Below are 18,905 nucleotides of genomic sequence, written 5' to 3' on the forward strand. Positions count from 1 at the left end.
GTCATTAACAATTTTTATTGATTCACATTATCAAAACTTTGATATTCAAGTTCTTTGAATTTTTAATATATTAATTATTAACAAAATTGTATTAGAATGATTTTGGAAATTATGGGAGACTAACATAGATACTGTGGCTTCAGTGTATTTTCCCATAATTCAGAAGTTGTTTGACAGGTCAGATTAAATTATACAAATATTTCTAGATAATGTCAACTAGTGCCTTAGAATAAAAAATAAAACAGTTTTAAAGTAGCTGATAAGTGCCTGCTGTGTATGCACACTAATTTACTTAAAAGAACTTTCAGAAGTAAGGTTTATTATTGTACGATTTATAGTTGTCAATTGAGAGAATTCCAAATGAAAAAGTTCTATTGTGAAGCTCTAAAAGCTGTTAATAGGAACATCTTTGAAATCCCTCTGACATTTTTGGGGGGGGGGGGGGGGGGCAGAGCCCATATTTTTAAATATGCTACTGAATTCCAAACATGCTTCTAGCAGCATGCACCATCTTGTCAGTTGTCAGCAGAGACTGCCGTGGTTCAGATTTCATTCTCCTCTGACGTCACATCCCAGTCCTCAAACATCACCAATGTTTTCAAACAAGAAGTGTGAAATCAGGAGCTAGTTTTCCTGATATTTATAATGATTTACTTTAAAAAAAAAATCTTAACCATTATAAAGACAACTTTTTACATCATAAAGAACAGTAAATTACTGTTTATTTTTATGACTTCTGCTCTATCCTTAGCTTGCCTCACTGTGTCTAGGTATTGCAGTACATGATCAGTAATATACTCTAATTTCAAATCGAAAGCATAATACACAGTATGGCAAATCTAGGTCTTGAGGCCCAGGTTTAAGGTGGTATATCAATCTTAATTCTAAAATATCTTGCTTTCTCAGATTTCTGTCAGCCCTTTCAACTGTAATGTAATTTGTATGTGTTAATTCACTTGCGTATGCCATTCTAGAAGACCCCATATGTTCAAAAATAGGAATATGAATCTATTTAAACAGTTTCATTTTTTGTTCTCTCCTAGATTTTGTTCATGTTGTAATTCGATAGTTAAATCGGATAGCTTTTTATTGTTTTTTCTCTTGAGATTGTTTTTACATTAACAAAATAAAATCTGTGGAGCACAGATGAGTTTGAGAAAGACATGCTTGTCAGATATGCCATACATTGTTATTAATTTTTCTGCAAATGATGACGCTAATCTGCTGTACTCTCAGATGAGTGCCTATTTAAAGTCATCAAATTTTATGATGCCCATTAGTAAGAATGTGAAGTAAGAAAATTACCAGTCAAAATTCTCTGTTTACTTAGTTAAACTGATGTTTACAAAATAAAATACCAGTTTACAGTCGTGATTCTGAAATATAACATTGTAGCAGATGAGCATATAACTGGAGTAACCTTTGGGCAAGAAACAAAGTAATGTATTTTAGAGACAGCTGCTCCTTAGTGGTTTGGTTTAGTTTTCTGCCCACATCCTATTTAAAGTTTCTAATGAAACAATGACATTTTGATGGCCGAAGTTGGACATTTCATTTGACTACTCATTGGAGGAAATACTCTTGCAGTAATTACTCTACTCTCAATACATTCTAAATTGGCTTTAAAACCATGTACAGTTTTTAACTATTCGTGCTGTATTTTTGTTATAGATCACACCCATCAAAACAATAGTTACACTTCTCTGTTGGCACTTGTTTGGGTTCTGAACATTTTCCATCAGTTTTATTTTGCCTAATTTCAAATGATCATCACAAAAATCCTAACAAATTATTTTGCATAGGTAATGTACTTACCCACAGGAAGTCTAAACATGCTGTTGGGTACCTTGCATACTCACTTTTTTGCAACATAGCTTTATGAATATTGCATTCTAAAATACAAACATTGAACATATCTTTCTCTCTCACAGAGCTGGAGTGGACCAGAGAAGTTACTTGCTTTAGATGAACTCATTGATAGTTGTGAACCAACACAAGTGAAACATATGATGCAAGTGATAGAGCCCCAGTTTCAACGAGACTTTATATCCTTGCTCCCCAAAGAGGTGAGGATTATCAATTCATACTGGGCTCTGGGTGCTGTTTGACTATGTAACGCATTATCTGTCACCTTTTAAACATTTTCATGCTAATTATGGTATTCAGTATTGTCAATTTAACACTGTTAATTGGTGTTAAAGAGGACAGAATGTTGACAAACTGTCATGTCTTAATAATGTAATTCTCGGATTAAAATGTATGCTTCTAAGCTAAAGACCAGATTTTTGTAGATATTTAGGCACCATGTGGGATTTTTCAGAAGCGCCTGTTTACATCTTTAGGGTCATTTAAAAGCTTCAAAAAAAATTCTCCTAGTGACTTTTTTCTTTCCCAGTTACTGAAATAAGTTCCATGTACTACTGTAAGTCATTTGAGTTCTTTCAGTTTAGTTTTGTTTTCCTGAATCATGTCTTCCTCTGGTTATTTAGTGTCTTGTCTCTCACTGATTTTCCAGATTTATTCTTGCCTATATTCTGTGCCATATGTTTTCATGATAATCCACTGCACACTTTGAAGAGACAATGAAATACTGTTTGCAAACTTCTTCACCTAAAAAAAAAAAAAATTTAAAAATGTATTCTTGATTTGTAACACATCTATCATTCTCTAATTCATTAATCCATTATTAAATCTGCATTAAGTTAGTATAGGTTGAACCTTCCTAGTCCAACACCCTTGGGACCGGACTTGTCCCAGACTAGAGGAGGTCAATGCACTGGGGTCTCCACTTGTCCTCCTGGCCATCCCACTGCTGACTGGGGCTCTGCTCTCCACATGAGCAGGGACTTTGCTCCCTCCCACCCTGCTCTGCTGTCACCCTGGGTTTCGCTTTTGCCCTGTGGCTCTTCCCAGCACCTTCACCTACCCATCTCTGGTAATGTTCCTGGCCCCATGGGATCACCCTGACGATGCTGGAGCAGGGGTGTTGCCAGACTAGGAAAGTCCAGATTTCAGAATGTCAACCTGTACTCTGTTAATGTTACTTATATAATTACATTCCCCAGCAACAAGATTCCAAAATGCCAGTCTCCTTATTTTAATCCCCAGGCAACCCATTGGGTAGAAAGATATCTTTCAATATATTCTATATGTCAACCACACAGAGTCTGTCAGCTCAATGGAGAAGCAAGTACTAGATTCAAGAAACCTCCATTGTGAACATACAACTTAAGGAAAGTTCTTCTGAAATAGTCTACAATTGATATAGGTAGTCCATTAGGCTATGTCTATGATATGAAGGCTAAGGGAGCACTGCCTAGCATATATCTATTTTGACTATCTGGTTCTCAGTTTCTGTGTTCTCTGAATGATGGGGTTTAATCTCCTACCTCTTCACAGCTGGCACTATATGTGCTTTCATTCCTGGAACCCAAGGACCTTCTGCAGGCAGCACAGACGTGTCGTTACTGGAGAATTCTGGCTGAGGATAATCTTCTGTGGAGAGAGAAATGCAAAGAGGAGGGTAAGGCTAAGGAAAAATGTTAATGTAATGGTAGAAGCAGCTCTGAGGGGCTCATCTTCATTTATGTATGTTTAAAATGTTGAGAAGGAAATTGAGTATAAATTTATTACTAATGCTTGATGTGATATTTTAAAATAAACTACAGTTAAATGTTAATATTCGATACTACATATGAATAACCCTTTTATTGATAAAGACAAACATGCTGTATCCATTTAGTACAGTATATAACTGTAAAATGATATTTTTACTTTAGAGTTAATTTCAATATAAACTATCACAGAACACTTTAGTTACAGGGAGAGTAGAAAGAATGCTTTGAAGAGTTTGAGTACAGTGACTCATACAAAGGGAGAATGATGTACAATGAAAGTAAAAAGAGTTGAATTGTGAAAATGATAAAGGTTGAAGTAAGTATTCTTGTGGTAACCAGGGGAGAATAGAATGATATAGTAGCAAGGGAAAAGGGAGGTTAGCATTGTCTAGTGCCAATTGTAGGCTTAAAGGAACAGGGAGATTTCAAGGTTCAACTTGAAGAAAAGTGGTAATTTAGTAACATTTGGGAAGAACACCGTGAAATTGACAAGGTAATAGATTTGCATAGGGCCAGAGAAAACAAGACCTTGGAGAGTTTGAAAAATATGCAGATCTATTTTTACTTCCATGAATTGTGAACCAGTGTAGGGACATGGAGTCCTTCTTTGAGTCATGGTCCTTGTGCGTATTCCACTTTTCCCTCCCCCAGCCACAAAAAGACTGATCACAAATGCTTCCCTACCAGACTGGAAAGTCCAGCTGGATAAACGTGATATAAAGTAACTGGACCCACCAGGAATCCCTCCTACACATTAATTTCTGGAGCTGAGCGCAATGTACAAAACCTGTAAACAATTTGTGCCATTTCAGAGTCATAGAGCTTAAGGCCAAAAAGGACCACCAGATCATTTTCATGACTTCCTGTATTTTACAGGCTATCAACATCAACCTATACTAGCACACACAGTCCAACGAGCAAACTTGGACCAACGTATGATAGACCACAAGCAACTGACTGCCCGTGGCATATCCCTAGAGAATAGGAGGAATAGAGATGCACCAGTACCCAAGTCTCCCACAGTAGAAGGGAAATGTTTAATGATGATCTTGGAAAGTGACATGCATGCTCACGTTGCAGAAGGCAGGAAAACAAAACCAATCCCCAATCCCCAAGGTCCCTGCCAATTTAATCTGAGAGAAAATTCCTTCCCAGCTCCACATACGACAGTCCAGTCAGACCATGAGCACATGAGCAAGAACCTACTTGAGAGAGAATGCTTAGTGTTGTCTCAGAGCCCTTGCCTTTCCTCTTCAATCTCCCATTTCCAGCCATAGTAATACCTGATGCTTCAAAGGAAAAATATTTTTAACAATACGTGGGGAGGAGGAATGTGTGAGAGGCTTTCCTTCCAAGTTTTCTCCTAGGATGCGTCTAGACTACATGGCTCTGTCGACGGAACCATGTAGATGAGTTTACTAGACATAGCAAAATGAAGTGGCGATTTAAATAATCGCCGTTTCATTTACATAAAAATGGCCGCCACGCTGTGCCAATCAGCTGATTGTTGGCACAGCACGGTAGTCTAGACGGGGATCAGCCAACCCCAGAACCCTTTGTCATCAGATCCTGTAAGCCTTGTTTCACAAGGCATAAAGGGTCTGATGACAAAGGGTTCTGGTGTCAGCTGATCCTCGTCTAGACTAGCTCGCTGTGCCAACAATCAGCTGATTGGCACAGCGTGGTAGCCATTTTGATGTAAATGAAGCGGCAATTATTTAAATTGCCACTTCATTTTGCTATGTCTAGTAAGCTCCTGTATGTGGCTCCGTTGACGGAGCCATGTAGTCTAGACACACCACTACATGCAATTTCAAGATAACCAGCAGTGGAACAGAGGTGGTGACCTACAGTGGATATGCTATTTTTTTTTCTGCTTGAAGTCAGAAAGGCCTTCTTTTGTATGAAGTGCATGTTGGTGGCTGTGCTTGAGGAGAAGAATCTGGGAATGGAGGGCAAGTAGAGACATAACTGAGAATCACAAAAGCTGAGAAGCTTCCAGACAGCCAAGTTCAGGCAACATCAGTGTGCAAGGTTCAAAGAAGAAAGGTCACCAATGAGGCAAAGAGAGGAGGCTTAGCAGTTGTTAAAGGCAAGAAATAAAGGCATTAGTCTACATAGACGAGGATGGATAAGCTGTGGCCATCAGAGAAGTGGAGCAGGAGGAATTCCACTTAGCCAGAAGTTTCTAGTTGATACCAAGTTTTTGACAGGGAACTGTGAAAGATATCACATCTCTGAGGATCCAGCTTGTTCAAGAGAATGGAAGGATGAATGGGACACCACCCCCGTGGATGGCAGCCTGGCCCAACCTGTAAAAAAGCAAGCCTGACCACAAACATATCCCTAACTGTTAAAGGGAGACAGACCATTCTTGTTGAGGATTCCATGTTCAGAAGCATTAAATGAACATTTTGCAACGGACAAATGGACAGCAGACTGGCTTTTACTGTCTTCCTTAGGCTTTTGAAGTCAATGGGCAAGGATCCATGGATGGTTGAAATTGGCAATAATGACACTGTTGTGTTATATCTCACAGATGATAGGTGACTTCAGGAAACCTTGGAAGCAAGCTGAAGAAGAAAAAGAATGTCCATGATATCCTTTCTGTCCCAAGACTGAAAGAAGACCGGTAGAAGGTTCTGAAAGCAAAGTGGAATAGGGCAAATTAGTTTAGTTTTGTCCACCTTCTGTGGAGAAAGGGGGATGTTTAGTTCAGATGTTTTTCCCCTGTGCCTGAGAAAGGAGGCACAGGCTGGCCAGAGAAGTCAGGAGGGCACTAAACTACTAACAAAAAGGAAGGGTAAAAGATGAAAGATAAATACTCATTTAGCACAGAATTTATGTATATTTTTATCCCGCCTCTCTAAGAGCCATTTTATAGCCAGGGACCAATGGGTCATTTGTTTATAAATAGTTTTACCCTGCCTCTCCCTCTTTAAAATATTCGAGGTGGCTTATAAAATTTTAGAACACAATATATATTTTTTTAAAAGTAAAATAAAAGAACCCCAAGAGGACATCAAACCTACTGAGACATATCAAAAGGAGCAGCATATCCCCCCAAACTGAAGCTCCCAATAAAGGTAAAAAAGGTAGCTTTAGCCTGGTACCAAAACAATACTAGCGTTGGCGCCAGGTGAACGTCCCAAGAAGGGAGTTCCATAGCCTGGGAGCCAAAGCCCTGCTCAGCGTAGATGTCAGCCTTATTTCCATAAGTAGAGGAACATGGAGCAGAGCCTCCCCAGATGACCTCAATCCCCAAGCAGGTCATAAGGGAGAAGACGGTCTTTCAAGTACCCTGGTCCGAAACCATTTAGGGCTTTATAGGTCATAACCTTGAATTATGCCTGGAAACATACTAGAAGTCAGTGCAGCTGCCGGAGCACCAGCATGATGTGCTCCATACAGCGAGTGTCAATTAGAACTTGAGCAACCACATTCTAGACCAGCTGAAGTTTCCAAAGACTCTTCAGAGGCAGCCCCACATAGAGCGCGTTGCACTAGTCCAATTGGGATGTGACAAGGGCATGAATCACTGTGGCTAGGTCATTCTGAATCAGGAAAGGTCGCAGCTGGCGGATCAGCCAGAGCTTCCCAAAAGCACTCCTGGCCACCAAGGAAATCTAATTCTCAAATACTAGAAAAGGGTCCAGAAGGACTCCCAAGCTGCGTACCTGTTCCTTCAGGGAGAATGCGAACCCTGTCCAGAACAGATAACACACAATGTTTCTGCCAGATGGATTCTGAGCCACAGGACCTTGGTTTTATCTGGATTCAACTTTATCTTATTCTACCTCATCTAGTCCTTCACTGCTAGTTTACATCCAGTTCTGATTAGTTGCTGCCACAACTGGATCCAATGTTGCAGAGAAATAGAATTGGGTATCATCTACATATAGATGGCCCTGACTTCCAAATTTCCTTACGCCCTCTCCCAGTGGTTTTATGTAGATGTTAAACAGCAGATGGAATCACCACAGGTCAAACAGTAGCTCCCTAGCGCCACCTTATGAAAGTGTCCTGACAGGTAAAACTGGAACCACTGCAAAACCGCACCTCTGGTACCCACTAGGGTATCAGCAACTCCACTAGGTGCTTCAGAAGGATTCCATGGTGGATGGTATCAAAAGCCACCAACAAGTCCAAGAGAATCAATAGATTCCCCCGCCTATCTCTTGGTGTAGGTTGTATGCCAGAGCAACCAAGGAGGTTTCCATTCCAAACCCAGGCCTGAAGCCAGACTAAAATGGGTCTTTATAATCACTTTCTTCCAAGGAAGCCTGGAGTTGCAACACCACTGCCCGCTTGAATACATTTCCCAGAAAGGGAATATTAGCAACAGAAAGGGAGATAGTTATTCAAATCGTGCAAGTCCAGGGAAGGCTTCTTAAGGAATGGTTTTACCACCTGCCTCTTCCAAGGCAGTGGGAACTGTCCCAGATTTAAAAGAAGCATTAATAATTCCCTGGACCCAACCAGTCATCCCTTCCCAGATTGATTTAATAAGCCACAAAGGGCAAGGGGTTGAGTGAGCACATGGTTAGTTGCACCCCTCCAAGTATCTTGTCTGCATCATTGGTCTGCAAAAGCTGAAACTGATCACAAGAAAAACAACTAGGTGGTGCACTTGACACATTTCGTATCCCACATGACAGTAATAGTCTAAATTAGATTGGACGTGAGCGATCTTATCTGCAAAGTGCTTCACAAACAAGTCACAGTGAATTGCCAGTGGCTCCTCCATCTCATCACAAGAGCCAAACTGTAAGCCCCACACCACTCTAAATAATTCTGCCAGGTGGCACTGTGCAGATGCGATGCGGGCAGAGAGGCAGCTTTTCTTCACTATCAACATCACTACAGAATAGGCTCGCAATTCGGCTCTAACGCACAATCAATCAGACTCAGCTTGAGTTCTCCTCCAGCGGCCATCGCAAAGACCATTTCATCGCCTGCAACTCCCCAGAAAACCAGTTTGCAAGCTTGGCTCAACAGGTCCAAAGAGGGCACTTAGGAGTAATCATGTCAACCGCCCAGGCTACCTCAGTGTTCCATATATCAACCAGGGCATCAACAGGACCACTGGCTGTAACAGCTGAACAATACCTCAGGGACTTCATGAAACCCTCTGGATCCATCAGCCTCTGAGGGCGTTCCATCTTAATTGGTCCCCCACCTCTGTAAAAGGAAAGGTCAGTAAATAGTCTGAACTTGACCAGGTAGTGATCAGTCCAATGACAAAGGAAGAACAACCACATTCCTTATCCTGAAATCTCCTATCACCCCTACTCCAGAAGACAAGATTGAGCATATGACCTGCCACATGCATTGAGGCAATTATTTCTTGGGATAGTCCCAAGGTTGTCATGGTGGCCATGAAATCTCAAGCTGGACCATACAGGACAGGCTTAGCATGAACATTAAAGTTCCTCAAGACCAAAGGCCTCTGGGTCCTCAACGCTACATATGAGACCACCTCAAGCAAAGCATCTGCCATGCAGTGAAGTAGGCAGTACACCAGCAAAACACCCAATCTATCCCAGCCATCCAACACCAGATACCTCAAATATAGCACTTTGGTGGATCAGGGCACTGGTCAGTCAGATGGTAGCCCAATAGACAGTCACCGCCACCCCTCTCTGACCATCAAGCCAAAGCTGGCGCTGGACCAAGAACCCAGCTGGGCACAATTGGGAGAGGTCAACGCCTCCCTCCACTCCCAGCCAGGTCTCAGAGATATAGGCCAAGTTGGCCCCTTCATCCAGGATTAAATCCTGGATGATAGCTGTCTTGTGAGATACTGACCTGGCATTCAGCAAGAGCACGGTCAGGCCTGATGGCCAGCTGTTAAGGTTCCCAGGGTCATTGAGGCTAGGGGCAGACCCAGAACGAGGACTAGTCTATAACTCTCTAAACCTCGCTCCTCTCAGCTGGCCCATGCTGATGCCACCACCATAACTCCTCCTGCCCGTCACAACTCCCAGTATGTCGAATCCTCCCCATTAGTCACCCTGCCTGTGTCATAACACATAATGAGAAAAAAATGAGACGTTGAGATCAATCAGGATCAATCCAGGCAACCAAATAACATTGAGAGAAGTGATTCTTTAATTGCCTATACACCAGCACTGGAAGCCTGAGTAACGTGAATGCACTTGGAAGCTTTTAGCTCCATTCATCCCCTGATGACAACTGTTTGATCTTCACCATCCTGTGACAGTACACTTTCTAAAGAGGAATGTCAGCACTTCTCTTAAACTGATCATGATATTGAGACCACACCCTAATACTGTTGGCATTGACAGAGGATCTGTTTGAGCCTCAGGTGTCACGTTCCTTCATAATCCTACCTATGAATGTTGCCTTCCTGGTTGCACTCACCTCAACCAGGAGAGTAGGTTGACTGGGGGCCCTCATGGCAGACTTTTTTTATACCATCTTCCATTGATGCAAAGTTTCTTTAAGATTACACCCCAAATTCATCCCCAGAATAATCTTGGGGAAGTTCATGTAAAACAGATCATATACTTAACTGGTTTGTATGTGAAGCCATGCGCTACTAAAGAGAGCATGAGACTGCACTCTGGATGCCCATAGTGCCCTGGCATTCTACTTACAAAGGACAGTACCTCAGTAATTGGCTTACAATGTTTTCTTCTTTGTGAACATATGAGAGAGAAGCCATATCTTCACAGAGAGGCTCAAAATGGGTTTGGGGATGCATCATGCTGTGTTATGAGTTAACAGCCACCTCCTCTTCCCTCAGGGAATGAAGGCCCATGCCATCGGAGCCTCGGCTGTCAGCTTCAACTTTTTTCTTGTTGAGGCCCCCACAACATGCTATAAAAATTCTATGGCCAATCTGTGACACGACTACTACTTTTCTGTATATACCCGCCAGGTTGGCGTTAGAAGTAGCAAGCAGGACAATTGCACAAGACCCCCTACCAAGGGACCCCCGGGAAGCTAAGCTGCTCAGGCTTTGGCTTCCACCCTGGTTGGTGGAGCTTAGGGCCTCAGGCTTTTCAGCCCCATGCAGAGCTTAGGCCCTTGGCTTCAGCATTTTGCCAAGGGCCCCAGTAAGTCAAATGCTAGAGCTGCTTGGTGGACCCCCTGAAACCTGCTTATGGCCCCTAGGGGGCTCCAGACTCCTGGTTGAGTAACTGCTTTGAAACAGACCGTTAAAGCAGAAACACACTGCAAAATGATGCAAAATGCAGGACAATGTAGCACTTTAAAGACTAACAAGATGGTTTATTAGATGATGAGCTTTCGTGGGCCAGACCCACTTCCTCAGATCAAATAGTGGAAGAAAGTAGTCACAACCATATATACCAAAGGATACAATTAAAAAAAATGAACAAATATGAAAAGGACAAATCACATTGCAGAACAGAAGGGGGATGCGGGGGGGTGGGAAGGGGGAGGAAGGAAGGTAAGTGTCTGTGAATTGCTGATATTAAAGGTAGGGAGAGTGGGATGTTTGTGAGTTAATGGTATTACAGGTGATAATTGGGGAAACTGTCTTGGTAATGGGTGAGAAAGTTCAAAGACTTGTTAAGTCCTTGAACTGCAAAATGATCACGCCTCTGCAAAATATTACATTGGAACTCTCTACAATAGCCACATCTTTTGGCAGAGCAGTCCTTCAATTTTTAGTACAGAAAGCTTTCTTTCAGACTCTCCCTCCTGAGTTAATACAGCATGTGAGTCATCTGGAGTGGAATCCATATAGGTATTCTCACTTGAAGAAGAAAAAAAGGCTAAATACCTTGTACAGTAACTGGAGTTCTTAAATATGAGTGGTACCTATCTGCATTCCACTACGTGTCTTTTCCTTCTGGAGTCAAGCCATATTCTATGGCCATTTGCAGTAGAGAAGGAAGTGGTGAGGCAGTGGGTCTATGACTTATGTCTTTAGTTCAGAACACAAGGAGGCAAGGGGCAGAACAACAGACATTGCTAGCAAATTCTTTTGATGTCAGGCACATGGAGTGCATGCAAACATGGAGTGGAATACAGGTAGGGACCACATATCTCAAACTCCACTAACTCTGTACAAAGTAAATAACTTTTCTTTCTGCCTAGCATGTCAAGGTGACATAACCACAGTGTTCTGGCCCTGGACTTTGGACACACACAACCATCCTTCCCTGAAGTTTAGAGAGTTGGGCTTTAGAAAAAAATCCATAAAAGGGCACTTACACAGACTAGCATATGAATCAAACTGTAATTTTTAAAGGCACGTAAGGTAGCAAGGTGCCAAATCCTATTGGGATTGGAATTCTCTTATCTCGTTAATCTCCTTTGACAATTATTGCCTTAAAGATTCACTGAACACAGAGACAATATATTATATATATTTGTCTTGCTCTTACAATGATAGTATTGAGAAAAGAAAGAGGAAAAAATGGGGGGAGGTTCAAGAATAATTCTATACATTTTTAGGCTTGGAAAACAAGTATGTGTAATTAAGAGTGTCAAAGGGATGAACACAGGAGAGAACTCTTTTCCCGTAAAATGTATTTCAGAGTTTGAAGCACTCAATATTCTTAAAGTACAGTTCAGTCAAGACTGGAAAATATAGTGGGCTACAGACAGAAACATATGGTATTCATGAGTAGAAAAGATGAAGCAACTCTGAAAAGCCTTCAGCAAAAATATGGACAAGGACCATACAATAGTCATAGTCTTAAAGCAGGGGTGGCCAACCAGTTAGAGAGGAAAAGCCAAAATAGCTGTGGATAGAGTGCAGAGAGCCAAGTATTATATATTTATTTTATATTTCTATTATAGATATATAAAAATAAAAAAACCTTTTAAAAAAACCCTTTAAAAATACAGTAATATTCTCACACAAAAAAAGCATCTCCACTCTGTATTTTAAATTTAACATTACTTCCCTATTATGTCCTGTGAGTTTTTTACAATTAAACTGAACTGAGAAGTAAATTAGCATAATCTGAAGTGCCTGTTTCACTCCAGCTTGTTGATCTCTGGTATGGTTTCCTAATTTTTTTTTTTTTTTTTAACTTATAAAGATTATGGCTTTTTTATAGTTCTAAAAATTCAGGTCTGTCCCATACTGCAAATACAGGCAGTCCCCGGGTTACGTACAAGATAGGGACTGTAGGTTTGTTCTTAAGTTGAATTTGTATGTAAGTCAGAACTGGCGTCCAGATTCAGCCACTGTTGAAATTAACCAGCAGCGGCTGAATCGGACACTCCTGGGGCAGAGCAGCTGGGGTGCTGCTGGGTTGGTCCCGCAGTGCCGCTCCTCGGCGCTACTGGATCAACCCGGCAGCACCCCAGCTGCTCTGCCCCAGGCGTCCCCAAGTCAGCCGCTGCTGAAACTGATCAGCGGCTGACTACAGGAAGCCCGGGGCAGAGCAGCTCTGCTTCGGGCTTCCTGTAGTCAGCCGCTGATCAGTTTCAGCAGCGGCTGACTTGGGGGACGCCTGGGGCAGAGCAGCTGGGGTGCTGCTGGCTTGGTCCAGTAGCACCGCACCTCGGCACTGTGGGACCAACCCGGCAGCCACCCAGCTGCTTTACCCCAGGCGTTGGTGAGAAAAGCCTGGTCTGCTGGGGGGAGGTGCACACTAGCTGCGTCCCCTCCTCCCCCAGCAGACCAGGGAGACGCGGAGCGGCTTTTCTCGCCACAGAGGACGTGGGCGGCGGGACCGCGGCGCGTCTTGGCGGTCTGCTGGGGGGGGGGGGGGGGGCGCAGCTAGTTCGGGGTTCCCTCACCCCGTTCGTAAATAGGGATCCGACGTAAGTCAGATCCACGTAACCCGGGGACTGCCTGTATGAGAGGTTCAAAAACAATAAGGGAGAGACTCATATCTCAGAATAATTGCTTCAGCCTGGCAAACAATAGCCTTTGAATTTTCTTTAAAGAAACACAGGGTATACCAAGTACATGCTGATTTTTTTTTTCTTGAAATTTAAATGACATCTGTGTTGGCTGCCTTATTTGGCATCCATGAAAACTTTGAGTTTAAGGTGCTTCAGCTCCCCGCTCTAACGCAATGCCTCTCCTTTCCCCCAGAGCCAGGCACTCCCAGCCCCCTGCTCTAACCCAATTCCCCTCTCCACCCCTCCCGTCCCCCAGAGCCAGGACCCCCAGCTCTAACCTTATGCCTGGGTCTCACCAGAGCCGCCACCGCCATGAGCTTCTCCCTCCAGGCGCTGGGCGCATGTGCAGAGTGGCCGGCCATGAGCAGTCCGAGTGCGCGGATCAGAACAAGCAAGAGACACATTTCTTTGAGCAAAGAGCTGCAGGTTGGCCACCCCGTCCTAAAGGAAAGGAAAGAGCTTATATAAGGAGGGGGATGGGCTGACATCAGTGATGCAGAGGACAACAAATGAGGTTGGAACCAATATTGGTAAGACACAGTGATCATGTCAGCATAATATATAAAGTCAGTGGTTGCTTTAAAAGTTTGTGGGGGGCGGGAGAAGGTTGTTTGGTGGAACTGACAATATTTTATTTTTAAATTCATAGGGATTGACGAACCATTGCATATCAAGAGAAGGAAAGTAATAAAACCAGGCTTCATACATAGCCCATGGAAAAGTGCTTATATCAGACAGCACAGAATTGATACTAACTGGCGAAGAGGAGAACTTAAATCTCCTAAGGTAACCATTTCTGAACCATGAACATGTCAAGAATTAAGTAGGATCAGCCCATCAACTAACTGCTAATTTTCTTTTCAGCAAACCAAATAATTTCTGACTCTTAAAAATTGTTATAGTAATTTGAAAAAGGATGTTAAAACCCCCTTTTGCCAATGTCTTTCTAAACGTAAATAATTAAATCACAGAAAATCATGTATATGATTCCCTGGCTGGACTGCCTGCCACTCCTCTGCAGCTGGGGGTTCGCCGGCTCAGGCCAGGACTCCCCAGATGCCTGACCCAGGCGACACACTAGGTTTCCCTGGCGGGGGCAGGAGTTCCCTGGTCAGTTCCTGATCCCGTTGATGCTGGGGGTTCTCCAACCGGGGCTTGGACCAGGGAGGTCCCACCTGTACTATAATATTGATAAAAATGTTCATTTCAGCCTGATAAAAATAGCAGATTATGCCCACGTTTTAATGATATCGATACTAGAGTTCAGTCTCATAATGTGCTTTATATATGCAGTAATATTATCAAGCCTGATTGTGTCTCTGGATGCCCTTGATACATAAAAACAGAGATTTACACCATTCATTTTAGAGAAATCCTGTCATTTTCTCAATTTTTGTATAGTAATCCAGAAAGCTAAACAATACAGGAGTAAAAATCTGAGGAAATCTGCCATTTGAGTATCTGACTGCAGCTTTCAACTGGCCAATAGCTCTGCGTCTTTTGTCATGTCATGCTATACTGGAATTATTAAAATGGTAGCTCCAGACATTGCCCAGCTTCTTCTATTTGTATAAATAGACATTTTGAAACGTGTTCAAGTATTTTTAAATGGGAAATTTCTTGTTTAATTTGCATGTTCTGATATAATTGATTTTTACTGTAGTAAAAAAAGTCTTGTTGCAATTTTACATAATCAAACACGGAAAATGCCATTTTGAAAAATAACATTCCAATCCACAAACATATCCACATACATATTTTCTTCTTGTTAAGTCAAACTAACTTTTGCTGCTTCTTAACTGAGAAAGCTTTCTATAGTTCTCATCTACTGGATACCAGCCAAAAAGAGGAGAAGTTGAGTAGCTCAGAAGATCAGTGAACATTAAGACTTGTTTCTGAAAATAATTTGCACATAAGAGAAGCAAATTTCTGTTCATAGGAAAATATTTCCATTAAATTAGTCTTATGCTTTTAAAGATAATTTTAATGTTTTTAAAATTAGGTTTTAGACTATATTAGTCTATTCAATGTAGTTTTAGCAATGATCTCTTTCCAATTATTTAAGAAAGGTAAAAATAACGTTAATATACCTGGTCAGCTATGCAGTATTATACCACAGATTCAATTTTATATCAAGGAAAGGTCTTTCTGACTCTAGCTAGTGATAAAATAAGTCTGAAATATAAAGACTCATTACAATAATTTTTTAAATCTAGTTAAAGTAATGTTGATTCTGATTCTCTTTTTTCTACTTATCTTCTAATCTTTTGGTTCACATTACAACACGTTCTCTATTGTCAGGTGCTCAAAGGTCATGATGATCATGTGATCACATGTCTACAATTCTGTGGTAACCGAATAGTCAGTGGTTCTGATGACAACACATTAAAAGTTTGGTCAGCAGTTACAGGCAAGGTAAGTTAGCACTTGATAAGATCCAGTGAAATGGACCATTGGTCAAGTAGTAGCAAGTTCAAAGTTGTGTTAGTAATTTATTCTGGTCCCCAAAATATCTTATGTCTTTGTCTTTTTTGCTGTGTGGTGCAAGATACAGAATACCGTATTAGAAAATATTTGGGCAATCTTTCACTACACAGAAATATATCTACTTTATGAAAGTCAACTTGATGTGAAATTATAATGCTGTTGATGTTACCATTGGCATTTATCCTTGTTCTCTTGGCAGCTGCTCTATTCATATGGAGTCATTTTTGACATTGATTACAGAGAATTTAGACACATACTATTTTATCTTCCCTATAGGTTAATTCATCCTGACTTCATCCACATGGATCTTGTTTCTGGCTAATGCTTGTGGCTTCCATGTTTATTTATATGGTTTTAAATTTTTCAGATGTTTCATTTTATTGGCTATATATAGCCTTAGAATAGTGTATTTCTCCTTATTCTGGCAATAAGAATATCTTCTAATTTCAACAGCCCAGATGTTGATAAGTTAAAGAGATAAATGATATCCACATTGTAATATTAGTCTTGGATGAATGTAAGGGTTTTGCTTTGTCTTTGAATGCCTTGACTAGATTGTAACTGCTACCTTGGAGAAGAATAAAATAGTATGTGGCATGCAGCCCCACCCAGTTTGGCTGGCTTCCCCTTCACTAAGCCTAATTCGTAAAAGGAAGGCACGGTACAACTTTAACATTCTTTCATGAAAAGGAACAAGATGAAGTCATTTTTTAACAACATTTGTTTTATGTATTCTTCTCCCTCAGAAATATAATGTGCCACTGACTATATGAAATTCAACATGACAGGATGACTCGCCAACAGTTTTAAATTCTCAGTAACTTATCTAATACTTAAAACATCTTGATATGAGGGATTTTTATGCCAGACCTTAACAAATATTCAGAAAGTGTTGCATCCAACATGGAGAAATATTTGACCTCATCTCGATTGAAAAAAGAGAAACTGATCACAGAATTAAAACATTTACTTGACTTGATTGTATTCATGTAAAAAAACATAATAAAGTCCAGACCAATGTAATGTGATATAATATAATATAATCTTCCTAGTTTTAAAAGCCAAGTTCACAAAGCTGAAACATCTGGGAAAGAATTTGAAAAGAAAAATTTGAATAATTAGGAACTGTTTGAGAAAATTTTGCTTGGTGTTCGAAAAGCCACAATAAAGGAAGTAACACATTTAAAAACAAACATAAGCATGGAAATGAAAGAAATTACAGGTTGAACCTCTCTAGTGTGACACCCTCGGGACCTGGCCAATGCCAAGCCAGAAAATCTGCCGAACCACAGGAGGTCAAAATTGTCTAGCAGCATTACCAACGTTTCCACTGCTTATTGGGCTCATAGAAGACATTTAGGGGTAAATTAGAGCTATATAATAGCACAGGACACTGAGGGTCAGGATTGGTGGCTTTAAGCAAACTTCATGTGACTGCAAGCAACTTGGCCACACCCACAATAAGTGGACATCCAGCTAACTAAAATCATGCTGGACCATGGATGCCACCAGACCAGAGAGTGCTGGACTGGAAAGGTTCAACGTGTGTGTGCATGCGTGCGCGCAAACCAATGGAAAAAGAGAAGCTTATATCAATTGAAGCTAGTAATTGTTTAAAAAAAAAAAAAAGAAGGAAGGAAGTAGGACATGAGAAATCTGTGGCAAGCAGTGTTAAGGACAATAATGAGCTGGTTAAGTACATTAGGAAGCTAAGTAATCCTACCAATTATATTAGTCCATTATTAGATGGAAGTGCTGTAAGAGTCAATAATACTGGAAAGCCTAAATGTTCAATAAATATCTGTACTATATTTTGGGGGAAAGAGATGATGCCATTGTTAAATATGATGATGCCGAAATACTTTTCCATTGCAGCAATTACTCAGGGGGATATTACAAAGTATGTAATGAATTAAGACTTTTTTTTAATCATCAGGTCCAGAAACTTGTATCCAAGAGTTTTAAAAGATGTGATTGAGGGGCTATAAAAGCTAATGTTGTGCCAGTATTTAAAAAACTATCCCTGCCCTATTAAGGGTAATTAGCCAATAACAAATACTTATGTGCATTCTCCATCATTGGAAAGTTTTGTATCGATATTGGGTGTTTTTTGAAAAAAAGAGATGCTCTAAGTTCAAACAAATTAATTCAGAGAAATCCTGTGGCCTGTGTTATATAATGTGTGTGTGTGTGTGTGTGTGTGTGTGTGTGTGTGTGTGTGTGTGTGTGTACACACACACACACACACACACACTCTCTCTCTCTCTCTCTCTCTCTCTCTCTCTCTCTCTCTCTAAAGGTCAGATTACATGATCAGAATGGTCTGGTCTGGCCTCAGTCTATTAACTGATTAAATTTCTTTCACCTTCCAATATACTAACTATACAAAATATTTTTCAGTGTTTAAGAACACTAGTTGGACACACAGGTGGAGTCTGGTCATCACAAATGAGGGACAATATCATTATTAGTGGATCTACTGACCGTACACTTAAAGTATGGAATGCAGAGACTGGAGAATGTATTCATACATTATATGGACACACATCTACTGTGCGTTGTATGCATCTCCATGAAAAAAGGTAAATGTTTACTAAAAATTAGGCATCTTTTTTACTTCTTGTTTTGTGGTCTTTTTAAAGGAAATGTACATATTATTTCATTAAGTAGTCCTGAAACAGTAACGGTGCAATATAAATGTTATAATATTCAGTAAAACTACTAAAAATTAAATTATATACACCACATGAAGAGAAAAGAGCAGCCTACTTCAAGAAGACGTGAAAGAATTGTACAATAAGACACAAAGCTCTCCATATACAACCAAATAATTCCCTATAACTTTCTTTCAATGTTGTTTCAGTTATTGATGCATTGTGCTATGCCATGCTATGAATGATCCTTGTTTTTAACTTATGTCAATTTGTTGCAAACCGCTACCTG

The 18,905-nt window shown here is 40.8% G+C and overlaps 1 protein-coding gene and 1 long non-coding RNA gene across 12 annotated transcripts in view; one reads left to right on the forward strand and one right to left on the reverse strand.

Annotated features, from left to right (window-relative positions):
• The window catches only part of FBXW7 (F-box and WD repeat domain containing 7), a 292,479-nt gene that overhangs the window by 266,606 nt on the left and 6,968 nt on the right, over window positions 1–18,905 (forward strand). For all 11 annotated transcript variants that reach the window (XM_075930055.2, XM_075930052.2, XM_089777970.1 and 8 more), the window contains 5 exons: window positions 1,932–2,066; window positions 3,400–3,523; window positions 14,125–14,261; window positions 15,777–15,890; window positions 18,363–18,544. In XM_075930055.2, coding sequence (XP_075786170.1) covers window positions 1,932–2,066; window positions 3,400–3,523; window positions 14,125–14,261; window positions 15,777–15,890; window positions 18,363–18,544 — 692 coding nt within the window. The remainder of the gene's footprint in view (window positions 1–1,931; window positions 2,067–3,399; window positions 3,524–14,124; window positions 14,262–15,776; window positions 15,891–18,362; window positions 18,545–18,905) is intronic.
• The window catches only part of LOC142829601 (uncharacterized), a 77,747-nt gene continuing 60,904 nt past the window's right edge, over window positions 2,063–18,905 (reverse strand). The window contains exons 2-4 of the long non-coding RNA XR_012904163.2: window positions 13,754–13,916; window positions 3,390–3,495; window positions 2,063–2,610 (exon numbers count right to left, since the gene is read on the reverse strand). This is a non-coding gene — a long non-coding RNA (uncharacterized LOC142829601). The remainder of the gene's footprint in view (window positions 2,611–3,389; window positions 3,496–13,753; window positions 13,917–18,905) is intronic.

Source organism: Pelodiscus sinensis, chromosome 4 (assembly GCF_052426305.1).
Source record: "Pelodiscus sinensis isolate ZL-2025 chromosome 4, ASM5242630v1, whole genome shotgun sequence".
Taxonomy (NCBI): domain Eukaryota; kingdom Metazoa; phylum Chordata; order Testudines; family Trionychidae; genus Pelodiscus; species Pelodiscus sinensis.